The 24,001-nt window shown below is 38.5% G+C and overlaps 1 protein-coding gene across 1 annotated transcript in view; it reads right to left on the minus strand.

Annotated features, from left to right (window-relative positions):
* INPP5D (inositol polyphosphate-5-phosphatase D) overlaps window positions 1–21,309 on the minus strand; it is a 106,590-nt gene extending 85,281 nt beyond the window's left edge. The window contains exons 1-2 of the mRNA XM_058188718.1: window positions 21,049–21,309; window positions 9,758–9,821 (exon numbers count right to left, since the gene is read on the minus strand). Of these exons, the coding sequence (XP_058044701.1) occupies window positions 9,758–9,821; window positions 21,049–21,182 (198 nt within the window). The 5' untranslated portion in view covers window positions 21,183–21,309. The remainder of the gene's footprint in view (window positions 1–9,757; window positions 9,822–21,048) is intronic.
* Between the last annotated feature and the right edge of the window lie 2,692 nt (window positions 21,310–24,001).

Here is a 24,001-nt window from a genome sequence, read left to right on the forward strand (position 1 = left end):
ATTGTAATTACCCCCTTCATGGATCACTGCCTTGTCATGGTTAAGGGGCTTGCATAGCTCAATGAAGCCATGAGCTATGCGGTGCAGGGCCACCCAAGATGAATAGGTCATAGCAGAAAGCTCTGACAAAATGTGATCCACTGGAGAAGGAAATGGCAACCCATTTCAGTATCTTTGCCATGAAAACCCCATGGACAGTAACAAAAAGAAAAAAAGATATGACGCTGGAAGATGAGCCCCTCAGGTCAGAAGGTGTCCAATATGCTACTGGGGGGGGAGCAGAGGGCTAGTGTTAGTAGTGCCAGAAAGAATGAAACAACTGGGTCAAAGCCGAAAGGACACTCAGCTGTGGATTTATCTGGTGGTGAAAGGAAAGTCTGATGCTGTAAAGTTCTATACTCCATAAGAACCTGGAATGTAAGAACCATGAATCAAGGCAAGCTGGACATGGTCAAACAAGAGCTGACAAGACCATTAGGTATACAACTGCAGGCAAGAATCCCCCAGAAGAAATAGAGTAGCCTTCATAGTCAATAAAAGAGTAGGAAAAGCAGTACTGAGATGCAATCCTCAAAATGACAGAATGAGCTCAGTTCAAATCCAAGGCAAACCATTCAACATCACAGAAGTCCAAGTCTATGCCCCAACCACTGGTGCTGAAGAGGATGAGGTTCATTGGTTCTATGAAGCCTTACAACATTTTATAGAATTAACACAAAAAATGATGTCCTTATCATCATGGGGGATTGGAATGCTAAAGCAGAAAGCCAAAAGATAACCGGAATAACAGACAAGTTTGGCCTTGGAGTACAAAATGAAGCAGGGCACAGGCTGGTAGAATTTTGTCAAGAGAATACAATGGTCATAGCAAACACTCTTTTCCAACAACCCAAGAAACGACTCTATACATGGACATCACCAGACAGTTAACACAGAAATCAGATTGACTATGTGCTCTGTAGCCAAAGATGGAGAAGTTCTATACAGTCAGTAAAAACAAGACCAGGAGCTGACTGTGGCTCAGATAATGAGCCTCTCGTTGCAAAATTTAGACTTAAATTGAAGAAAGTAGGGAAAAGCACTAGGCCACTCAGGTATGAACTAAATCATATCCCTGATGAGTATACAATAGAGATGACAAATAGATTTAAGGAATTAGATCTGCTAGACATAGTGCCTGAAGAACTATGGATGGAGGTTCACAACATTGTACAAGAGGTAGCAACTAAAACCATCCCAAAGAAAAAGAAAGGCAAGAAAGCAAAATGGTTGTCTGAGGAAGCTTTGGAAATAGCTGAGGAAAGGCAAGAGAGAAAGAGAAAGATACATCCAGTTGAATGCAGAATTCCAGAGAATAGCTAGAAGAGATAAGAATGCATTCTTAAATGAACAATGCAAAGAAATAGAATAAAACAATAGAATAGGGAGGACCAGAGATCTCTTCAAGTAGATTGGAGATATGAAGGAATCATTTCAAGCAAAGATGGGCATAATAAAGGACCAAAATGGCAGGGACTTAACAGAGGCAGAAGGGATTAAGAAGAGGTGGCAAAATTACACAGAACTATACAAGAATGAGCTTAACATCCCTGATAACCACAATGGGGTAGCCACTGACCTCGAGCCAGACATTCTGGAATGTAAAGTCAAAGGGCCTGAGGAAGTCTGAGCAACAGCAAAGCTAGTGGAGGTGACAATATTCCAGCTGAGCTATTCAAAATCTTGAAAGATAATGCAGTAAAAGTGCTACATTCAATTTGCCAGAAAATTTGGAAAACTCAATAGTGGCCACAGGATTGGAAAAGGTCATTTTACATTCCAATTCCAAAGACAGCAACGCCAAGAATGTTCAAACTATCACACCATTGCACTCATTTCACATGCTAGCAAAGTTATGCTCAAAATCCTACAAGCTAGGTTCCAGCAGTATGTGGACTAAGAACTACCAGACGTACAGGCAGGATTTCGAAGAGACAGAGGAACTAGAGATCAAATTGCCAACATACGTTGGATCATGGAGAAAGCTAGGGATTCCAGAAAAACATCTACTTCTGCTTCATTGACTATGCTAAAGCCTTTGATTGTGTGGATCACAATAAATTGTGGCAAGTTCTTAAAGAGATAGGAGCACCAGACCATCTTATTTGTCTTTTGAGAAACCTATATGTGGGTCAAGAAGCAACAGTGAGAACTGGACACGGAATCACTGATTGGTTCAAAATTGGGAAAGGAGTTCAGCAAGGCTGTATGCTGTCACCCTGCCTATTTAACTTATATGCAGAGCACATCATGAGAAAGATGGGGCTAGATGAATCACAAGTTGGAATTAAGATTTCCTGGAGAAATATCAATGACCTCAGATATGCAGATGATACCACTCTAATGGCAGAAAGTGAAGAGGAACTAAAGAGCCTCTTGATGCGGGTAAAGGAGGAGAGTGCAAAAGTTGGCTTGAAAGTCAACATTAAGAAAACTAAGATCACAGCATCTGGTCCTTTCTTTCCTGGCAAATAGTTGGGATAGAAATGTAGGTAGTGACAGATTTTATTTTTCTGGGCTCCAAGATCACCACAGGTGGGGACTACAGCAGTAGTGGGTTTCAAATCCTGTTGCTACTTGTTCATTTGTGGGCACTTGCACGCTCGAGCATGCTTGCAACTCTTCTGCGCGTTGCAGAAGATGCGCAGAGATATCTGGTAGGGTGGGCAGAGCCTCCCACTGCTGTCACACAATCCAGGGCAAACCAGTAGCAACCCACCACTGGACTACAGCCAAGAAATTAAAAGATGCTTGCTCCTGGGGAGAAAGCTATGGCAAATCTAGACAGCATACTAAAAAGCAGAGACATCACCCTGCCAACAAAAGTGTGTATAGTCAAGGCTATGGTTTTCCCAGTTGCAATGTATGGCTGTGAAAGTTGGAAGGCTGAGTGCCAAAGAATTGAGTCCTTTGAACTATGGCTGGAGAAGACTCCTGTAAGTCCCTTGGACTACAAGGTGATCAAACTGGTCAGTGGTAGAGGAAATCAACCCTGACTGCTCTTTAGAAGGCCAGATCCTGAAGATGAAACTCTTTGGCAACTTAATGAGAAGGAAGGACTCACTGGAGAAGAGCCTAAAGTTGGTAATGATTGAAGGCAAAAGAAGAAAGGGACGGCAGAGAATGAGGTGGCTGGATGGAGTCACCGAAGCAGTCAGTGTCAGCTTAAATAGACTACAGGGGATGGTAGAGGACAGGAAGGTCTGGAGGAACATTGTCCATGGGATTGCAGTGGGTCAGATTGACTTCATGACTAACAACAACAACATTTAAAGTTCTGGAATATCAAACAGATTCTGTATCAAATGAAGTGAGGCATGGGACTCACAAAATTTTCTTCCCCTGTTTAGTCTTGAAGATGCTAATCGAAAGCCACCCCTTAGTAGCTTTTGTTTGACATGTTTTGTTTGTTTGATAACAACTGTTATCCATCAGTGTTGGTATCCTTGTGTTTTTCCAATTATTATAATCATTTTCATGATAGTTTATAAAATTCATCCCCTGTTATAATCATTTGTATTTTTAAATTGTCCATCAACTTAGCATTACAAACAATGTAGAATCTCTTAAACCTTTTAAAAAGAATTTTAAATTGCTTCCTAGTGTGATATCTATTCTCTAATATCCACAAAGCACTTGAGACATCCAAGGGAGACAACTTGAGATAACTATATGTAGCTATGGCTTCGGGTAACACTGCATTGTTCTTATTAAAATTACTTCAGCAACTACAAAGAGCAGATATTTGCTTTTAAAACAAATGCTTAGTTAGTATGACAAGATTTTAAATAACATCCACTTGTCTCTGAAAATCTTCTAGTTTCCCAGGGTTACCAGGAAAAATTAAGTCTGTCCTGTATGTGTCAGTGATAATCACCTAAAATGTGTTAAAAGCAGAATATAATTAAACATCACATAGTATTTTCTCTTTCCAACAACTATTGACAAAAGATTAGTTCTATCCTTCTTTGTATTTCTTATATTCAATTCTGTAACTGGAAAGACTATTGTGTTAAATATTTTCTGCACACTGATATGTATTAGCCAGAGCATAAAACAAATGAAGGAAGCCATGTTATATTGGACAGCTTTATTCTGCATCAGACATTTCCAACGTAATTTCCAAATATGTGGAACTACAACTACCATAATTCTCAGTCAACTATTCAAGCAAATAATAACACTATGTATGGTATAAATTACACATGTCATTTATAGAATTGGAGAAAGTTAATCTGCATGAACAAGAATAGCATTTTTAAAATTCTATTTAATAGTTAAACTTTAAATTCTCTATCCCCTTTAATTAGATGGCCTCCAAATGATTTAAAATATAAACAATAAAATACAATTAAAGCAATAGCAAAAGTTAGATATAAATAAATGAAACAATTAGAACCAACATTTAGAAGTCTAAATTAAGATATCATAAATGTAATTAAATCAATTGTCTGATTAACTTGATAATAAATATATTGTTTAATATCAGACTAGATTAGCTGGCATTTTAAATATTTAAAATAAGATCCTAAAAGATCTTGTGGGAGGAAAGAGGCAGGGAGTATGCTCATAGTATTACCTAAACATAAAGATTCTTTTCTAGGATCTCCCCGTTTAATCTATAATAGAGAAAAGGTCCACGGGAATTCTTAACTAAGAGACAAGAATATGTGGAAAGAGGCCAGGGATGAAATCAAGCAGGTTCTGACAGGTTCTGGAGAACCGGTAGCGGAAATTTTGAGTAGTTCAGAGAACCGGCAAATACTACCTCTGGCTGGCCCAAGAGTGGGGTGGGAATGGAGATTTTGCAATATCCTTCCCCTGCCATGCCCACCAAGGCACGCTTACCAAATCACCCACACAGAACCGGTAGTAAAAATATTTGGATTTCACCACTGAAAGAGGTGATCCTTCAGTTATCTGAGATCTAGATTATACACCGATATAAAAATCCAAAATACTCTTGCTAATTTATGACTGCTTGGGTTTTTAACACTAACAAAAGTTTGTTTTACCCAATACAGGACTAGGCAACCCTGTGCTCTCCAGATGTTTAGGACCTAAACTTTTAATTGGCCCAGAAAACATAGACGAATATAGGGAATTATAAAACACTGTGAATATTTTACTGCAGGCACCAGTAAGACTGAAGTTCATGGTTACAAGCCATATCTTATTGTGAATCCATAGACAGTTATCAATCACTGAAGAGATGAAACGTTTACAGCATTTCTAGTCCCTCTACTTCATCTCTCAAAAGCTTCCCTAAGAATCAAAACTTTAGCATTCCACTTCCACTTACTTGTTAATAACCATTGCAAAGAATAGAATAGAATAGAATAGAATTTTATTGGCCAAGTGTGATTGGACACACAAGGAATTTTTCTTGGTGCATATGCTCTCAGTGTACATAAAAGAAAAGATACGTTCATCAAGGTACCATTACATTCTCTACATTCCTGCTGTGGCAATAATCACTTGTAATTGAAGTGATTGAATCTGACAGTAATTTTCTTAAGCTGCTGCAATGTCTTCTTTACTCTTTCAGCACATTCAAAAAAGTTGAATTTAATATTGTATGCATTCTATTAGATTAAGATTTTCAAAGCCTGACAAAATGTAAAAAAATAAACCATTAGTTCTGAATTCCAAAAACAAAAAGATAATACTGGAGGTAGGTTTCAGCAGGTTCTGACCAGTTCTAGAGAACTAGTAGCGGAAATTTTGAGCAGTTTGGAGAGCCAGTAGAAAAAATTCTGGCCTATCTATTCTCTGCCTCCTGATCCCAGCTGATTGGGAGGAAATGGGGATTTTGCAGTAACCTTCCCCTGGAATGGGGTGGGAATGGAGATTTTACAATATCCTTCCCATGCCACGCCCACCAAGCCATGCCCACCAAGCCATGCCATGCCACGCCACCAAGCCACACCCACAGAACCAGTAATAAAAAATTTTGAAACCCACCACTGGATAATAAATTATTATTCATGTGACCGCTCCTAAGTTGTGCCCTGGTATGCACTCCTATGGGCAAATGTAGGGATAGCACACATTCTGGGCTGGATTCTGAATTAGCCATAATTAGCATAGGACTATAAAAGTTTAATTCAAATAGGATTAAATCTGTATCTGCACCAATATTCTTGACTGCTGTTGTTAACAATAAACAAGTAGCCGGGCTACTTTAATAGAAAGTTAAACGCAGAGAGTGACATTCTTCCTACGTAGCCTATATTCTCTACAATAGCTCACAGGAGATCTGACACACTCTGTATCCTCTGCACAGCTCAAATCTGTTGATGACATCAGCAGCAAGGCCAGTTGCAGGAAATGCAGAATATAGTTCAAGTTATCACTCATCACACTAGAGGAACTCATTATTTCTACAAAAGGCTAGGGAAAAAAGTCAGATAGTTGCTGTTGGTCAATTTTTGTTTGTGCGGGATAAATTTTATAGATACTTTGTAGTTCTTTTAATGTATTTTGTATATTTTCAATTTCACATTATTTAAATCTTATATAACTAAAATACTACCACTTTGCTTATTCCCACAAATTTACAGGTCCTATTTCTTACCCTAGAACTTATCAAAATGTTTAATAGGCTAACTTATTATGCAACATCCCCCCTCCCATATTAATGGGAAATCCATCATGTCACATCATTAACCTTTTTATAAGGTTCACTGAAAGTAATAGTACTAAGTAATATTTACTGGAAACAGTAAGCCAACTACTTTCTGTGTGATAAGAAAGCATAATTACACCACTCACTTGGAGCTTCATCAGGTCAACAAAGATCCTGGTTATTGGGCTGCTTTTCTCACTATGCATCACTTTCCTATTACACGCAGTCCTGGTCTCAGAGGCAAAGCAAAATGAAGAATAACCAGATGCTCCAAACGAGCCCATGGTTTTGCCTCCTTGCACACAATCCTAATGTCCTGAGATCAATTAGTGATGAAGAACAAAATGAAAAGACCTCTTTACCAAAATATGACATAGCAACAATGAATGAAGGGCTAATGCTAAATAAAAGAATTGTTTCAGGATATGAGCAGGAGAGACATTCAGCCTGTGTTAGGCTATTCATCTTATGTAGTTTTGGATTGCAAATTATGCTTTCTTCCTCTAGATATCAGGATGCAAGGAAAGGGCTCTGTTATAAAAGCTAAAAAAACAGCCTTGAACATCACACAAAAAGTATTATAGCGCTACTGAACCCTTAAAGAAGTTAAAAATAATTGTGCATAATTTTTAAACAGGCAAACTAATTTGAAGTAGGAACAGATACACACATATAAATTTAACACTCTTAACTACAAAAATGCTCTAAGGTTCACATAAAAGACCCCCTCCCCAACAGCCTGAGAATTTCTTACTCCATAAATTGTGGATTTAGAACTCTTTATCGTTGGCTATATTTACTGAGAAAGCTGGGAATTGAAATTCAGGTACAGATTTTTCACGCAGCCTTAGAATAATGCTTCTTCTCAGAAGAATAATTCAGCAAGAAATCTGACCATCTGGAAGCCTTTCCAGAAGAGAAGGGAATTCCATCTTGGAATCAGAATCCAAACAGAATGACTTCCACTGCCCTACTCTAGTAAGTCAGTCAATCCTGCTGAGAGCACCAAAGCAAGAAAACAAGATTTTTGGAAACCCAACATTTTGGCCCCAGATACAGGTAAATCCTTGATTTACAACAATTTATTTAGTGACCATTTGAAGTTACAACAGCACTGAAAAAAGGGACTTCTTCCCATTTTTCACACATAGCGACTGTTGCAACATAATCAAAATTTGGGACCTGCAGTATGATCACCATTTGTAGCCTTCCCAGCTGCTTTCAACAAGCAAGTCAATGAGGGAAGCCAGATTCACCTAACGACCACAAGTTGCTTAACAGCTGCAGCAATTCATTTAACAGCTGTGAGAAAAAAGGTTGTAAAATGAGGTACAACTTAACAACTGCCCCGCTTAGCAATGGACGTTTTTACAAAAGTTTTGTTTGTCAGTTGAAGACTATTTGTAAAGGATTTGAGGTTAATTTCCCAAATAAAGCAGACTTTAGTGCAAAGATCATATGTCACTGTGGTAACAAAATATACACTGACAGATCAGCTTCAAATAATATTTAGAACTATTGACCTCACAAGTCCATCTCTGTAAGACTATTTAGTATTATCAAAACACTGTTTTGTTATTTTGGGTAGTTTTTCCAAAGCACTTCTGCTTGGTGGGCATATAAAGATGAATACCATGCAGTAACCTTATAATCATATACAGCATCACATCTCAATGCACAGTGTGTTCCTGTGAAATAAGCAGGATGGGTATGAAAAGTCCCTTGTGTGCTATCATTTGCATTTAGGACTTACAGGAGGTATTTGTGCCAAGCCACAGTACAATGCTGCAGCAGTATAAGGAATGAGCATTTCTACTGCTGACACTGCTTACAATCTGGTAGCTAGCAACTCTGCAGCTTTGCAGAAATAAATGTTTCAAACTATTATGTGTTATTCAGAGTTGCTCACCTGTTTATGTGTAAACTGAAAAACAGGCAAGGAAAAAAAAATAACATTTTTTGTTCCATGTCTTCCCATTGCCTGAGACCAAAAGAAAACACGAAGAAAAGAGTGCAAAGCAAATGTTGCTATTTTATATGTTGCTTATTAGTGGGGATATCACTGGATTGAGAGTAACATGTAACTGGTTTAATTGTTTTACAGATATACAGTTTGGGGGGGAACCCCCCAAAAAAACAAAAAATAAGAAGAATAGCAAGAACAGGATGGCAAGAGTGCTATAAGATGTACAAATAAGCCAGATGTTATATTAGAAAACAATATTGCTGCAGATTGATGGCAACAGTGACAGCTGTGAATGACATCCAAGGACCGTTAATGACATATAAGTTTTAGAAGCCCGCTTCACTTACTCTAGTTATAAAAATACTGGAAGATTTTAATTAATAAAATTGTTCATTAAATCATTGCCAAACAGCAGCATCTAAGGGATGGAAAAGGGTGATAAAAGTAGCATCACACTAATACAGGGGTGTGAAACTCAAGTCCTGGGGGCCAAATCCTGCCCGCAGGCTACTTAGATCTGGCTCACGGGGTCACCGTGTAAACAGCGAAGCACCGTCCTGCATTGCTTCTGCCAGTGAAGATGGGCTCCCGAGCTCCGTTTTCGGCTTCCAGGGCCTCCTGCAACCCTCTGCCAGTGAAAACGGCATGCAGCCTGCCTCTGGTGGCCCAAGCACTCTGCCAGCAAAAACAGGCTCCCGAGCTCTGTTTTCACCGGCAGAGGGTTGCAGGAGGCCCTGGAAGCCAAAAACAGAGCTCAGGAACCTGTTTTTGCTGGCAGAGCACTCGGGCCATAACAGGTGCCTCCAACAGGAGTGACGTCGAGCTGCCTATGCCCACCCTGGCCATGCCCACCCCGTGCTTGATACTTTCAGTCATCCAAACAAGAGGTCAGAAAAGGAGGCAGAGTCTGATTAGCTTGGAAGAAGACAGAAACTGATCCTTGTGTTCCTCTAAGCAGACTTTCAGTATCAGAACCAGTACTTGTAAGTGATGTGGAACAGGTGACTGTGTTGTATACAAGCCTTTATTTTGCGGAAAGAAAGTTAAGTTTCTTTGCTGACTTCATATAAGAGAGCAGACACAGGAAAAGAGACTTCCATATTTAGCATTCAACTTGGGCTTACCTGGATCACTAGTTTATTTTCTTTATTTGGTAGAATCCTGTAGGTATATACACAGTTCCGATACCTGGAATACATGAAGAGAAAACCTTAAAAATAGTTCAGAAAGAAAAAAAATCATCTTGGGAAACCATTCAATATTCCCAACAGTCCTCAGATTTTTTATAAGGTTTGCATCCACCCTAGCTTTCCATATGAAAGGTTCTGTCAATTCTCAGACACTATACTTTTAGTTCTGTCTTGCCAATAGCAGTCTACTGCTAAAGGCTTTTGTCCTTTAAAAAACCCTTTTTTTGTTAACAAAAAGTCTTGTCAACCTTCTTTATTTCTACAATGTAAGATAAGCTAAAATATTGCAGTACAATATTGTAGTATTTTTATCTGAAAATTTTCAATCTTGATATTTATTTCCATTTTTTCCTTACATACTTGTAAAAATAAATCTGAAGATTCATATTCATATTCTGTCTCCAAGAACATTATTTTTTAAAGAACAGAAATTCCCAAAGCTTTAATAGATTCATATGATGAATTTCAAGCTTGTTTTTTTAAAAAAATTAAATCAAAATATTTTAAATCAGAAAATACACACAAAGCATCTCTGGACATGTGTATGCTGCTTTTTTTCATTTCTGGCCACAAAATATTTTCCAATCTTTTTAAGAGCGGTTGTCAAATTAAACAATCAAAGGGTGCTTGGAAAACTATTACAGTGAAAATCAGCTGACAAAGCCATTTTACACTCAGCTATAAAGGAAGAGAAAGTAGCTGCTTCTGGTTGTAGATACATAGCCTGAGTCACAGAATCAGTCATCAGTGTATCATTGTATATCTGTGGCTCCACATTGTGCATAATTATGGCACATACATTCGAATTCTTTACAACCATGAAACGGAGCCGGGCTCTTGACACAAATGGCTTGGCTTCCTCTGGCTGGATTGGATTCACACTTTTCTCCAATTAAGAACTCTCTCCAGTTGGAGTGTGTGCTGATGCTTCAGCTGCTTAAACAAATTGTGCACTGAATAAATGCCAAAGGTGCATTGAATAAATGGCAAAAATGTCATATATTGGGTTTCAAACTGCCAGATTTGCAATCTGCATTTTTAGTTTAAGTTGCTGAAGATTCATTGACTGCATTTCCACCAGTGGTTACCATGATTGTTTATTAAATGCAAATGTATGCCTTCAAAGTTAATAATGCCACAGGATTGTTCACAAAAAGCTAATTTTGGCTTGTTTCTTTGGGACCTATTATGCCAAGTGCCAATGATTTCCATCTATTTGTATCCACACACACAAAAAACCTCCCCTTCATGGATTGATTTAGGTTTATTTTTTCTGATAAACATGTCATAGAATATATCTCTAACAATATACAGTAGTCCAGATAACTTTTAAAAGTTTCCTAATATGTGAATGATAATACATTGCATTCATTAATAACCACATTTTATATTCTCTTTATTTTTACTTATAAATCTGAGTTAACTATTCTTTATCTTAAATAATGATTTTCAGTTTTGAGTGTAATAACCTTATTTTTCCCCTAGGGATTTGTGTTTGCATTGTATTCATATTCTGGTAAAACCCAAGCGACATCATCTGCTGTGTCTCACTTTGATCTGGTAGCAATATTCATGGTGTGGCTAAGAAGGACCTTGCGTTTTATATCAGTACAGTTAAGATGTTTAATGGAAATGATGTTTAAGTAGAAAAAGTAGGAAACTTCCTGTTTCAGAAGAATGGAATTAGCAGAGAGCAGGATTGCTTTGTACAAATTTCATTAAATTTGAATTAATTCATAACTTTTTAAAAATGCCAGTACAAAACTATTGATTGGCAACGCTTCACAAAAAATATTTCAAGTCACAATTTTAGGAAAACTTGCAATTTCAAAGTAAATTTCTCAGAGGAGAAAAATAAAAATTGGGAAATGATAAAGGTTTAGAAATAAGAGATAATGTTAGTCTCTTTCATAAAACTCTGAATGAGGGAAGGTTATTACACAAGGCAATTTAGAAGACTCTTCTGAGACAAAAGGGGAGAGAAAACCATGGATTTGTTTTTCATCAGAATTGTTAGTCAAATTCAAATTTGGTTTTAAAAAAGAAGTTCAATGTCATTCGAAGAAATATCATTTTGTTCCATCTATAGTCACTTTAAAAAAAAAATCTGCAGAATCTTTGAAGGCAACTTCTGCTAACTTTAAACCATGTTTGTTTCTGTATCAACCTCCAGAAAGAGAAAAGGGATAGGAGAGCCTCATTATTGAAATGAGGCAAGACTGAAATAAATACTGTTGGAAGAAATATCCATCCGGTTCAGTTCCAAACCAGGAGAAAGGCACTGGAGATAAAATGGAGGCTAGTGGCTGATGGGAAAGATGGTCCATTTATTGATGAAGCAGAACCACCAAGCACATGTGATTTTGGGTAGCTGACCATTTGGAGTCTCACTGAGAGAGGGTGGCTTATATCTTCTCTTGGGCTTTGCACTTGAATTTCCTGTTCCTGTGCAAGAACATGTATTCTATTGGCTACTGTCAGACTCCCATGGGGTCATGTGGGGTTATGTTTGTCTAAGTTTGGTTGAAGTTGTTGGGTGATGCTCCTCTTCCAAAGTGTAGACTAGGCCACAAAAGAATTATGCAGCTCTAAATTTGATACTAGTGTAATGTAGTTTTGCAGCAAGATTAGGATTAAACAAATTCTAAGACTGGGAGGGCAGGACTTTAGAATTTCTAGTACTGGGGATTAGCGATGTCCTCCTTTTTCCAACCATGAAATTGACAGAAACAGTCTTCTCCACAATGCAATTAGGGGCAATGAAAAGGGTTTCTGCTTCATGCCAGTAGAAGTTTTATTCCTATTGCTAATTGTGACCCTCACCATCTTCGTTAGGAAGGGGGGGGGGAATTGGATCACTTTCCAGAAAGTGGAATTTTTCTGCCAAGCACTTAGAATAGATGAGAGAAGAAATTGGTTTACTTGCAAATCAGCTTTTTAGAGGCAGGACTTTGCTAAATCATATACTGTGATATTCTTACTGAAGAGCAAAGGTCAAACTTTTTTTTTTGTAAAATAAACTTTCCATAAAAGGAAGGTTAAAATAAAATTATACTTATTAGTTATAATAATTATTATAATTGTTATATGAAGAGCCAGAAAGTTTATAATAAAAAACAGACTTTCTTCCATCTTTTGTAAGACTACCGTACAGTCTTAAGATTTTATATAGCACTAACCAGAAGACCTAATTCTCATCAAATTTAGGATGGTTCATTTTTGACATAAACTGATAGTTTTGAAGTTAGCACAGCAGCAACTGGAATAGGCTAAAGCATGCAGCTTCTCAGCTGTTTAGTGGAGAAAGCTGTGGATCTGCCTTGTGACAGAAAGATAGAAAGAGGCAGGGATTAGCCACTGCTGCTACAAGAGCAGCTGAGAAAATCTACTGAGGTGTATGTATGTATCAGACCCTAACACATCACCCAAACTCAGGGCTCTGACAAGAACCAAAACCCTGAACTTAAACCTTTAATCAGATTCTGGTCATTTTTTACAATGCCTGCTGCTCGCTCTCTCTCTCTCTCTCTCTCTCTCTCTCTCTCTCTCTCTCTCTCTCTCTCTCTCTCTCTCTCTCTCTCTCTATATATATATATATATATATATATATATATATATATATATATATATATATATATATATATATATATATATATATACACATATATATATATATATATATATGATATATATATATATATCGTTGACTTTGTGTCGGAATGGTCAAAAAATTGGCAACTCCAAATCTCAACCAACAAATGCTCTGTCTAGACCCTAGACCTGATTTTTATCTCTGGCCAGTGGTTTAATGATCTGGTTTTAAATGATTTAGTTGTGGAACCTTTGTCATGGTCAGATCATTTTCTCCTTCGTCTAGACTTTCTGACCGCTACCCACCATCGCAGGGAGACGGAACCAATGCGTTGGTTCCGTCCCAGGCGCCTGATGGACCCGGAGAGGTTCCTGACGGAGCTTGGGCCATTTCCCGAACACCTGTCCCACGACTCGACTGAAGAGCTAGTTGCGGCCTGGGAACGGGCCGCGGCTGGAGCTTTGGACCGTGTCGTGCCTTTGCGGCCTCTGACCCGGCGTCGGTCTCAACCAGCTCCTTGGTTCTCCGAGGAGCTGAGAGATGAAGCGCGGAGAAGACGCCTAGAGTGCCTGGAGATCCAGCCGCTCTGAGGCTGACGGACACTAGTTAGGTCCTATAGTAGGACCTACCTAGTGGCAATGAGGGCTGCGTTCCCACGCTTCCTCCCTCATTGCGTCGGCAGATAACCGCCCGGCCGCCCTGTTTGGGTGACCGCTCGCTCCTCCAACAGGAGGGGCGGAGGACCCCTACAAGGGCGTGCGAGGAGTTTAACGGTTATCTATCGACAAAATCGTTCAGCTTCGGGACGGATTGGATCAAAATTGGGTAGATCCAGGCGAGGGTCCCGAGGCCCGTCTTGTTGAGGTGGTTTGGGATGACTTTGATCCTGTGACTCCGAGGACATGGACAGGTTGCTGGGCAGGCTGAACGCCACCACATGTTTACTGGATCCGTGCCTCCTGGTTAGTACTGGCTACTCAGGAGGTGACACGAGCTGGCTCAGGGATTACAAATGCTTCTCTGCGGGAGGGGTCTTTCCGCGGCCTTGAAAGAGGCTGTGGTGAGACCCTCCTCAAGAAGCCTTCCTGGACCCAGCTGTTTTAGGAACTACCGGCCAGTCTCCAATCTTCGCCACGGCGAAGGTTGTAGAGAGTGTGGTGGCATGTCAGCTACCCCAGTACCTGGATGAAGCTGTCTATCTAGACCCGTTCCAGTCCGCTTCCGGCCCGGATACAGCACGGAGACAGCTTTGGTCGCTGGTGGATGATCTCTGGAGGGCCAGGGATAGGGGTTACCCCTCTGCCCTGGTCCTATTAGACCTCTCAGCGGCTTTTGATACCATCGACCATGGTATCCTGCTGCGCCGGTTGGAGGGGTTGGGAGTGGGAGGCACCGTTTATCGGTGGTTCTCCTCCTACCTCTCTGATCGGACGCAGACGGTGTTGACAGGGGGCAGAGATCGACTCAAGGTGCCTCATGTGTGGGTGCCGAGGGTCGATTCTCTCACCCCTCCTGTTCAACATCTATATGAAGCCGCTGGGTGAGATCATCAGTGGCTTTGGGGTGAGATACCAACTGTACGCTGATGACACCCAGCTGTACTTTTCCACCCCGGGCCACCCCAGTGAAGCTGTCGAAGTGTTGTCCCGGTGTCTGGAAGCCGACGGGTCTGGATGGGGAGGAACAGGCTCAAACTTAATCCTCCAAGACGGAGTGGCTGTGGATGCCGGCACTGCACAGTCAGCTGCAGATGCGGCTGTCTGTCGGGGGTGAATCATTGGCCCCGATGGAGAAGGTACGCAACTTGGGCGTGCTCCTGGATGGCCGGTTGTCCTTTGAAGACCATTTGGCGACCGTCTCCAGGAGAGCATTTTATCAGGTTCGCCTGATCCGCCAGTTGCGCCCCTTCCTGGACCGGGATGCCTTATGCACAGTCACTCATGCCCTTGTTACCTCTCGCCTGGACTACTGCAATGCTCTCTACATGGGGCTCCTCTTGAAGAGCACCCGGAGACTTCAGCTAGTTCAGAACGCGGCTGCGCGGGTTATTGAGGGAGCGCCTCGGAGCTCCCACATAACACCTATCCTGCGCAGACTGCACTGGCTACCTGTTGTTTTCCGGGTGCGCTTCAAGGTATTGGTTACCACCTTTAAAGCGCTCCATGGCTTAGGACCGGGCTATCTACGGGACCGCCTACTGCCGGCTTCTATCTCCCATCGTCCGGTACGCTCCCACAGAGAGGGACTCCTCAGGGTGCCGTCAGCCAAACAGTGTCGACTGGCGGCCCCCAGGGGGAGGGCCTTCTCTGTGGGAGCTCCGACCCTGTGGAACGAACTTCCCCTCGGACTTCGACAATTACCTGACCTTAGGACCTTTCGCCGCGAACTTAAAACTTATTTATTTCATATGGCTGGACTAGCCTGATTTTTATTTTTATTGGATGGGTTTTTAAAATTGTGTTATTTTACAGGGGAGTATGTTTTTTAACGTTTTGGGCATTTAAATTAGTTTTTTAAGGGTTGTTTTTAAATTATTGTGTATTTATATTTTATCTGCCTGTTCACCGCCCTGAGTCCTTCGGGAGAAGGGCGGTATACAAATTAAAATATTATTATTATTATTATTATGTCTTATAAATTGGAAAAAAGAATCTGAACACTAAATACAAACTCAATGGACACTACCTTATAGATGACCCCCACCCTGTTAAAGACCTTGGAGTTTTCATATCAAATGATCTAAGTGCCAAAGCCTACTGCAACTACATTGCAAAAAAGGCTTTAAGAGTTGTAAACTTAATCTTGTGTAGCTTCTTCTCCAGAAACACTACACTACTAACCAGAGCATATAAAACATTTGCTAGACCAATTCTTGAATACAGCTCACCTGTCTGAAACCCATACCTCATTTTGGACATTAATACAATTGAGCGTGTCCAGAAATATCTTACAAGAAGAGTTCTCCACTCCTCTGATCACAACAAAATACCTTATGCCACCAGGCTTGAAATCCTGGGTTTAGAAAATTTAGAACTCCACTGTCTTCGACACGACCTGAGCTTAACTCATAGAATCAACTGTTACAACCTCCTTCCTGTTGAAGACTACTTCAGCTTCAATCACAGCAATACACGAGCACACAATAGATTTAAGCTTAATGTGAACCGCTCCAATCTTGATTGCAGAAAATATGACTTCAGAAACAGAGTTGTTAATGCCTGGAATGCACTACCAGACTTTGTGGTCTCTTCCCAAAATCCCCAAAGCTTTAACCAAAAACTATCTACTATTGACTTCACCCCATTCCTAAGAGGTCTGTAAGGGGCGTGCATAAGAGCACCAACATGCCTACCATTCCTGTTCTAATGTTCCCTTTGGTTGTATCCAATTTCATATAGTTATTACATACTTATGATTATATATATGTTTATATATCGTATAGTTATTTCATGCTTATACTTATATATAATGTTGTGACAAATAAATAAATAAAAATATAAAATAAAAATCTCTCTATCTCTACATCCATCATCCATCCATCCATCCATCCATCCACACACACACACAAGCATTGTAATAAATGACCAGAATCTGATTAGAGGATTAATGTTCTTTCTGCGCCAACTCAGAAAGCTCAAACTGTCCAAGGAGCTGCTGATATCATTCTAGGAATTATTGAGTCTGTCATCTGCACCTCTATAACTGTCTGGTTTGGTTCTGTAACCAAAAAGACAGACACAGACTTCAGAGGATATTTAGAATGGCAGAAAAAACAATGGCTACCAACCTGCCTTTCATTGAGGACCTGTATACTGCATGAGTCAAAAAGAGGGCTGTGAAAATATTTACAGACCCCTCACATCCTGGACATAAACAGTTTCAACTCCTACCCTCAAAACGATGCTACAGAGCACTGCACACCAGAACAACTAGATACAAGAACAGTTTCTTCCTGAATGCCATTACTCTGCTAAACAAATAATTCCCTCAATACTGTTTACTAAATCTGCACTACTATTAATCTTCTCATAGTTCCCATCACCAACCTCTTTCCACTTATGACTGTATGACTGTAACTTCTCCCCCCACACCACCCAGATGTAACAGACAAGCAGAGCTGGTAGCCGGCGCCCACCCCCCCAAACCCAATCCACGATGCACAAGAGGCATGCACAGACTATGATACATGGCGCATTACTCTGGAACCGGTGGGCGGTTAGAAAATTTTACTACTAACGGAGATACAAAAGCGGGCAGTAGATATAAAAAGGTTGACTACCCCTGGTCTAAACAATGGGATAGTGTCTTAACTTCTACAGAAAGAAGGCAATGGTCCTCAAATTACAACTTTGTTGTTAGTTGCAAAGTCATGTCTGACCCATTGCAACCTCATGGAAAACTTTCCTCCTGGCCTTTCTTTCCTCTACCATCCCCCAGAAACCATTTAAGCTCACACTGACTGCTTCAGTGACTCCATCCAGCCACCTCATTCTCTGTCGTCCCCTTCTTCTTTTGCCCTCAATTGTTCCCAGCCTTAGGCTCTTCTCCAGTGAGTCCTTCCTTCTCATTAAGTGGCCAAATTACAACTTACATAACAAAACATTAGAATTTATTGATTTCCTTTACATTTGTATAGAAAAAGATTGTGAAAACCAGCATTTTGTTGAAGATGTAATAACAGTAATACTCTTTGACACACATGTTTTTACAATGTCCTATACTTACTAAGTTTTGGGAGTAAGTAGTGCATTATATAAAGATGATTGTGTGACAAAAGCTAAAATTTTCAGAGTATAACATTCTCTTGAACTACATACCTAGTACATGGAATTTGAAGGTGGTCAACTAAAAGGATTCCCCATGTTCATAGTTTAACTAAAACAGAGATATTGCAACATTGTACAGATAAATGTATGGTCCCTTTCGCTCAATGAATTAAAGACCTGACCATCATCTATGAGTGGATTGCCTACATAAGATTTGTATAAACAATGAAATATAAGGCTCATTTATACAAAATCCAGCAAATTAAAAACATGATTGTTATACAAATGGTTTAGAAATATATACATATTGAATAATATTTAAATCGGATAAGTATATATAGTATTGAATTACTGCTAAAATGATATATCCTACTATGCTTTTTGGTTGTTTCTTTGTTGTATTCTGCTTTTTAAAAATGCTTTCTATGTGTTTTTTATTTGACAATGAATATATTTTTATTATCTTTAAGTTCTGTTTTCTTATATTAAAAGCAATTTTGTTATTATTTTAAAAGCAACAAAAACTAACATTTTTTAAAAAAAAGTTGCAAGAACTAGAATTTCAAGATCCCAGTAATATAATATCAGATCAAAGCTTCCCTGAGTTTTAATTACTAAATGATTTTAACACCTATTTTATTGTTAATGTTAAATATTTTTTATTTAATGAGACAATCAAGAGTATTCACTAGAGTAGAAAAGCAGGGTATAAATCAAATAAGAACGACACCAAGTAATTTACTAAAATATATACTTTAGTGCTAGAAACTGGATTTATATTCATTTAGGACATTTTAAAAATAACTTGATTGGAAAAAAATGTTTCAATGGATGGCTATAATTTTTTTGTAAAACATATGGATCTGCTTAAGATACTATTGAAAATTTCCCATCTCCATTCAGGGAGGGTTTCAATGTTTCATTTCTTTTGCATGAAAGAAATCTTATGTCAAGAAGTAAAACACCATGAACAGATCAACACGTGCCTAAACCTAGGAAATAAACAATGAATTATCTCATATTTTTAAATTAGATTCCCTTGCTCAGAATGCTGCCAATTCAAGATCAATACTAGCTCATAAATGCCTTGTTCTTAAAATGACTTTAAACTATTGTTTTTCCTTCTAACTACCTAGATTCTAGAACTGTTGCCTGGAGGTATTTCCAGAAATTAGAAATGGATTTCAGAATATTATTTAATGAAACATTTATAGGTGTGGTCAAAAAACTCAAAATGGTAGCCATGACTTTGCAATTGAAGCTATGCCTATTTTTATATGCATTGACCATACCTTGTGGACATTCTTATTAGTTTACTTAAATATTACCTCTACTCTTTGTCCACTCAGGAATTCAACCTGGTATGTCTAGTATCAATTAACTTCTTGATAATATCTTTAATGATTATAAACTTTATTCAATTATCAAATTAAATGTCAGAACAAATCACATTGTGGCTTAGCACTAGAAAGATCATAACCTAGGCACCAGACAAGCATCTTTAGAGGAATTACTTAATAACATCAAGTAGAGATATAGTATATGTCAAAACAAAGAAAAAAACAACTTAGCAAACAATGCTTTTATTTCTTTAGTAATCAGACTATATTCTCCAGAAGCCCTACAGTAAACTAGACAAAAAATCAGAATATAAAGACTAATTGTTATTTTGATTTCTCATACCCTCTTTACAACTTTTTTTCTTATTCATCAGGTACAATCAAAGACTAATTTGGTCATAATAAGCTATAATGTATATATTTGTATGAGTGGATGGTTTAGTTTGATAAAATAATGTTAAAACATTTTGCTGTTATTTAGTGTAATATTTGAACCAACCATCATAATAGAACCATGACCAACTCCAGTGGAAATATAAGTTTATCTCACTCATAATTTGGAGGTTTTATTTGGAATTACTGTAATCAGTTGCTCATTGAGAAAAGCATTTTTAAAGGCTACTGTACTGAGGATCAACATCTTTCAGTCATAAATGATTGAATTTCTTCTGTAGAGTGCAGTGGAAAAGAAAACATTACTGGCAAAAATGCAAATTTTCTGCATAATTTTCTCATTAAATTGTGTGTGAGGGTCTCTGTGTATGAACAATTTAGAATTAGAACTGGTTTTTGATTATTCATAGTTCTTCACATGCATAACAAAAATTGCACAACTACAAGGAGGAGGCACTTTTGCCATTTAGATTTTGCTGAACTTCTGCACCCAGGAAATCTTGAAGGATATAATTTGCCTATCCTTCTACTGCTGAATTACATCATTTATATTAACTGACTTTCTATATAATTAAATGGTCTGCAAATAAAAGAATGATTTTCTTCAGATATTTTCCTATATTCCCAGGTATGCACTCCACCAGCATAAACCCCCCCCAAAGCAATATCTTATTGATCTAAGGTAAATAAAGCCAACATCCTTTATCAGGTTTTTGCATACACAGGTATGCATCATTACATCAATCACACCTCAGTTCCTAAGAAAATTTGGTTCCCAAGTGCTAAATCTAGTGTCTATTCTGATTTCAGTTTGCTAAAATTAAAATAACAAAATGAAATCTTATGGCTAACTCCATAAATGTTCTAAAAATTACCCTTTTACTACTGCCTACCTTTAAATATGTTTATTTATTATGAAATTTATTTTACCATATTTATGGTAAATATGTTAGCATTTTTTCAGATAATTTATTCTATAATGAGACTTAATTGGCCAAGTACTTTTAATGCTCCTTCCACACTCTTAACTGTTATCACCCATCATATAAAGACAAGATCCTGCTTCCAATTCTCTGTGAATTAAATCAGTAAAAGAGCAGGTGAACTGAGGCAAAAAACAACAGCCATACTTACAGCAAACAGAGGGCGTAAGCTGAAGAGACAGATTCACTGGCCCTGACGAGAAAACTTCCATCCTTGCCTACTTTAGAAAGTAAGTCCTCAGCTTTTGAACGAGTGATGCTTCCATGGTACCAGCATTGATCCATGCCTTGGATTTAAAAAAGAGAAAACCCAACATAAAAAATAAAACTTAAATTGAAGAAACATTAACTACTCAGCAGTTAAGAAAAGATCCCAAAGCTGTCTGTTCACAGAGCTCAGCAGCTGCTTGCAACTCACTCAGCTTCCTGTTTAATGGTGCTGAGAGAGAAAGGAAACAGAGCAGAGAACTTCCTCATACAAATTAAGTCAAATGAAATGGGCCAACCACACACACCTCCCCATTCACTCTCTCAACTGTACTGCCTTCACCAAGTAGTTGGAATTCCATTTTAGTTCTTCCTTTCAACTTCGCAAAAATTTGAAAGGATTAGCTTATTCTTAATCACATTGTCCCTAAATGAAATTGTCATTAATAAAACATAACAATCTAATTTCTTCATTTCCTCTGCTTCTGTTTTCCTTGCCCCTCATTTATTATATCTGACTTACAGTGTGAGTTTTCATACAGCAAGAAGAGAGAAAAGTGAGTAAGTCTTCAGAGATATCAATAGGAGCTAATTGTGGCTAGTGATTCTTGATTGTGCTGGAAGAGTTTAACCTGCTGATAAAGGACAGACCATCTTGAATATCTTAGGACATTCTGGCTTCTGTGCTAACTTTAGATCATCCCAAATAATGGGATCAATACTTGGATGATCTGGGGGAAAAAAACCTTGACCCTGCACTTGTGGGAAATGTTAGCAAGAGAAAATAAAAGTGTCCTAGTATTTATGACAGAATGAATGTAGTCTCTGATATAAGTCAATTAGACCAGGGGTCTCCAACCTTGGTCCCTTTAAGACTTGTGGACTTCAACTCCCAGGGTTTATTTATTTATTTATTTATTTATTTATAATTTAATTTCTATACCGCCCTTCTCCCGAAGGACTCAGGGCGGTTTACAACCATATTAAAAACACAGAATATACATGATATAAATAACAAATTTAAAACAAATTTAAAACAAATATTTAATAGGCCAATTAACTAAAACGGACAACCTTTAAAATTTAAAATTATAGTTAAAATGCACTTAGGCTAGTTAGCTTTGCTGGCTGAGGGACTCTGGGAGTTGAAGTCCACAAGTCTTAAAGGGACCAAGGTTGGAGATCCCTGAATTAGACTAAAGCATTTTCTTGAAGAGAATCATGAATCTCTTCCTTCAATAACTGTGCTGGTTTCCATTCCCTTTGCCTTTATAACTGCAGCAAACATGCATGTCTTTTGCTAAAACTTCGATTAGTAACTGATTTTTGTACAGATTTTTCCTTTAGCTGCTGAACTTGGTTTGTTTTGTATTTCTCATTTTAAGTATTGTTAGCTGTCAAGTGGAGTAGAAAGATAGGATAAAATAGCTGAAGAAGCTTCTTGGATGAGAAGTGAAACGTTTTCAAAGAAAAGCTTGAAAGTCCAGTTGCCTCTTGAAAAAGCACCTTTGGAACAATTATGATCTGGATGACTGAGAATCTCCATAGATATAGGATAAAATAATATTAAAAAGACTTTTTTTTTTTACTGGGTTCTTGGTAGTATTCATATCTCCATATCTCCAAATGTGTGGTCTAAAATTTCCTGTAAAACTTTTTCTCTCTTATCTAGAGGAAGCCTTGGTGTTGTCCTCAGCAATTCACAAGGCAAGTTGGGCTCTCTATCTGTCATTGCCTCTGATTTTGCTGACATATGAAGAATAGCAGGTTGACCAAAGCTCTTGCTCCAGTGTTTCTCCTCCAGTTAATCTTTCTAGTTGGTTGTTCATTACAGCATCCCTTTGTTTTACAAACAACCTCAAAGGGATTTAGCAGTAGGCCAGATTATTTAGGTGCCAAGATAACTGCTATACTGTAGATTATTTTTGGAACATTGTGTGATGATGGAAGTTAGAAAGATATTTCTCTTGCCATTGAGCTGAAAATGTGCCCTCCAGCAAAATTATTATTTTTTCCAACCCAGTGGAATGTTGGAAAGAAATGATAAAGGGCTGTTGGGACTCTGACTATCTGCATAATAATTGTCTAAACCAGAACAGGAAGAAACTGGCAAACAAAACATTGAGCTAATATTGGGCTGGGTCAAGCCAGGACCCTACCCAATGCAAAGGGAGATAGGGGACTGAACTATTCCACCAATGCCTTTCCTGGCACAGGCTCCAAATGTGGTGACTGCTCCATTCTAAGCCTCTTCTCATTCTTCCTTCCTGGTCATGTGATGAGAGCAGAGCAGCCTCATGCTTTCCAATGAATACATGCAAACACAAACAGATGGAATACAAGAAAAAGAAGGAACAAACACAGAGATATACAACATAGAAGAAAATACAAATAACTCAGAAGCCACAACTGTGCCATCTTCTTCCAAATTATGCAAAATTTGGTGTGTTTAATGGGTCCCTTTTATCAGTATAATTTGGTTAATATGGCTCAAAGTAAAGATGGAACCGGCAATCAACCACTTACTATATGTTTCCTGGCTTGAGTAAAGAATGCATTTCTCACAATAAGTTAAATACTATGAAGAATCCAAACAAAGACTTCTTAATTTTTTGAGCGATCAGGTGCATCCTAGATTTTGGATGAGGTTCAAGCAAAGTTTGAGTTGGTAACATGAACTTTGGCTTATGTTTCCCTAAAGGCTGAGATCAAAGGCTGAACTGCATTTGTCCCCAGACCTTCAGTGCTACAAACTAAGAACAAGATTTGGGTGAGATTCTTTACAAATGAGTTCCAAAGTGTACAGTGTGTGCGTGTTTGTGTGTGTGTGAGCTTGTGCTATATTTGGTAAGAAAGCTGACAGGTCAATAATATTTGCATAACTGTAAAATCTGTGG

Source organism: Ahaetulla prasina, chromosome 6 (assembly GCF_028640845.1).
Source record: "Ahaetulla prasina isolate Xishuangbanna chromosome 6, ASM2864084v1, whole genome shotgun sequence".
NCBI lineage: Eukaryota > Metazoa > Chordata > Lepidosauria > Squamata > Colubridae > Ahaetulla > Ahaetulla prasina.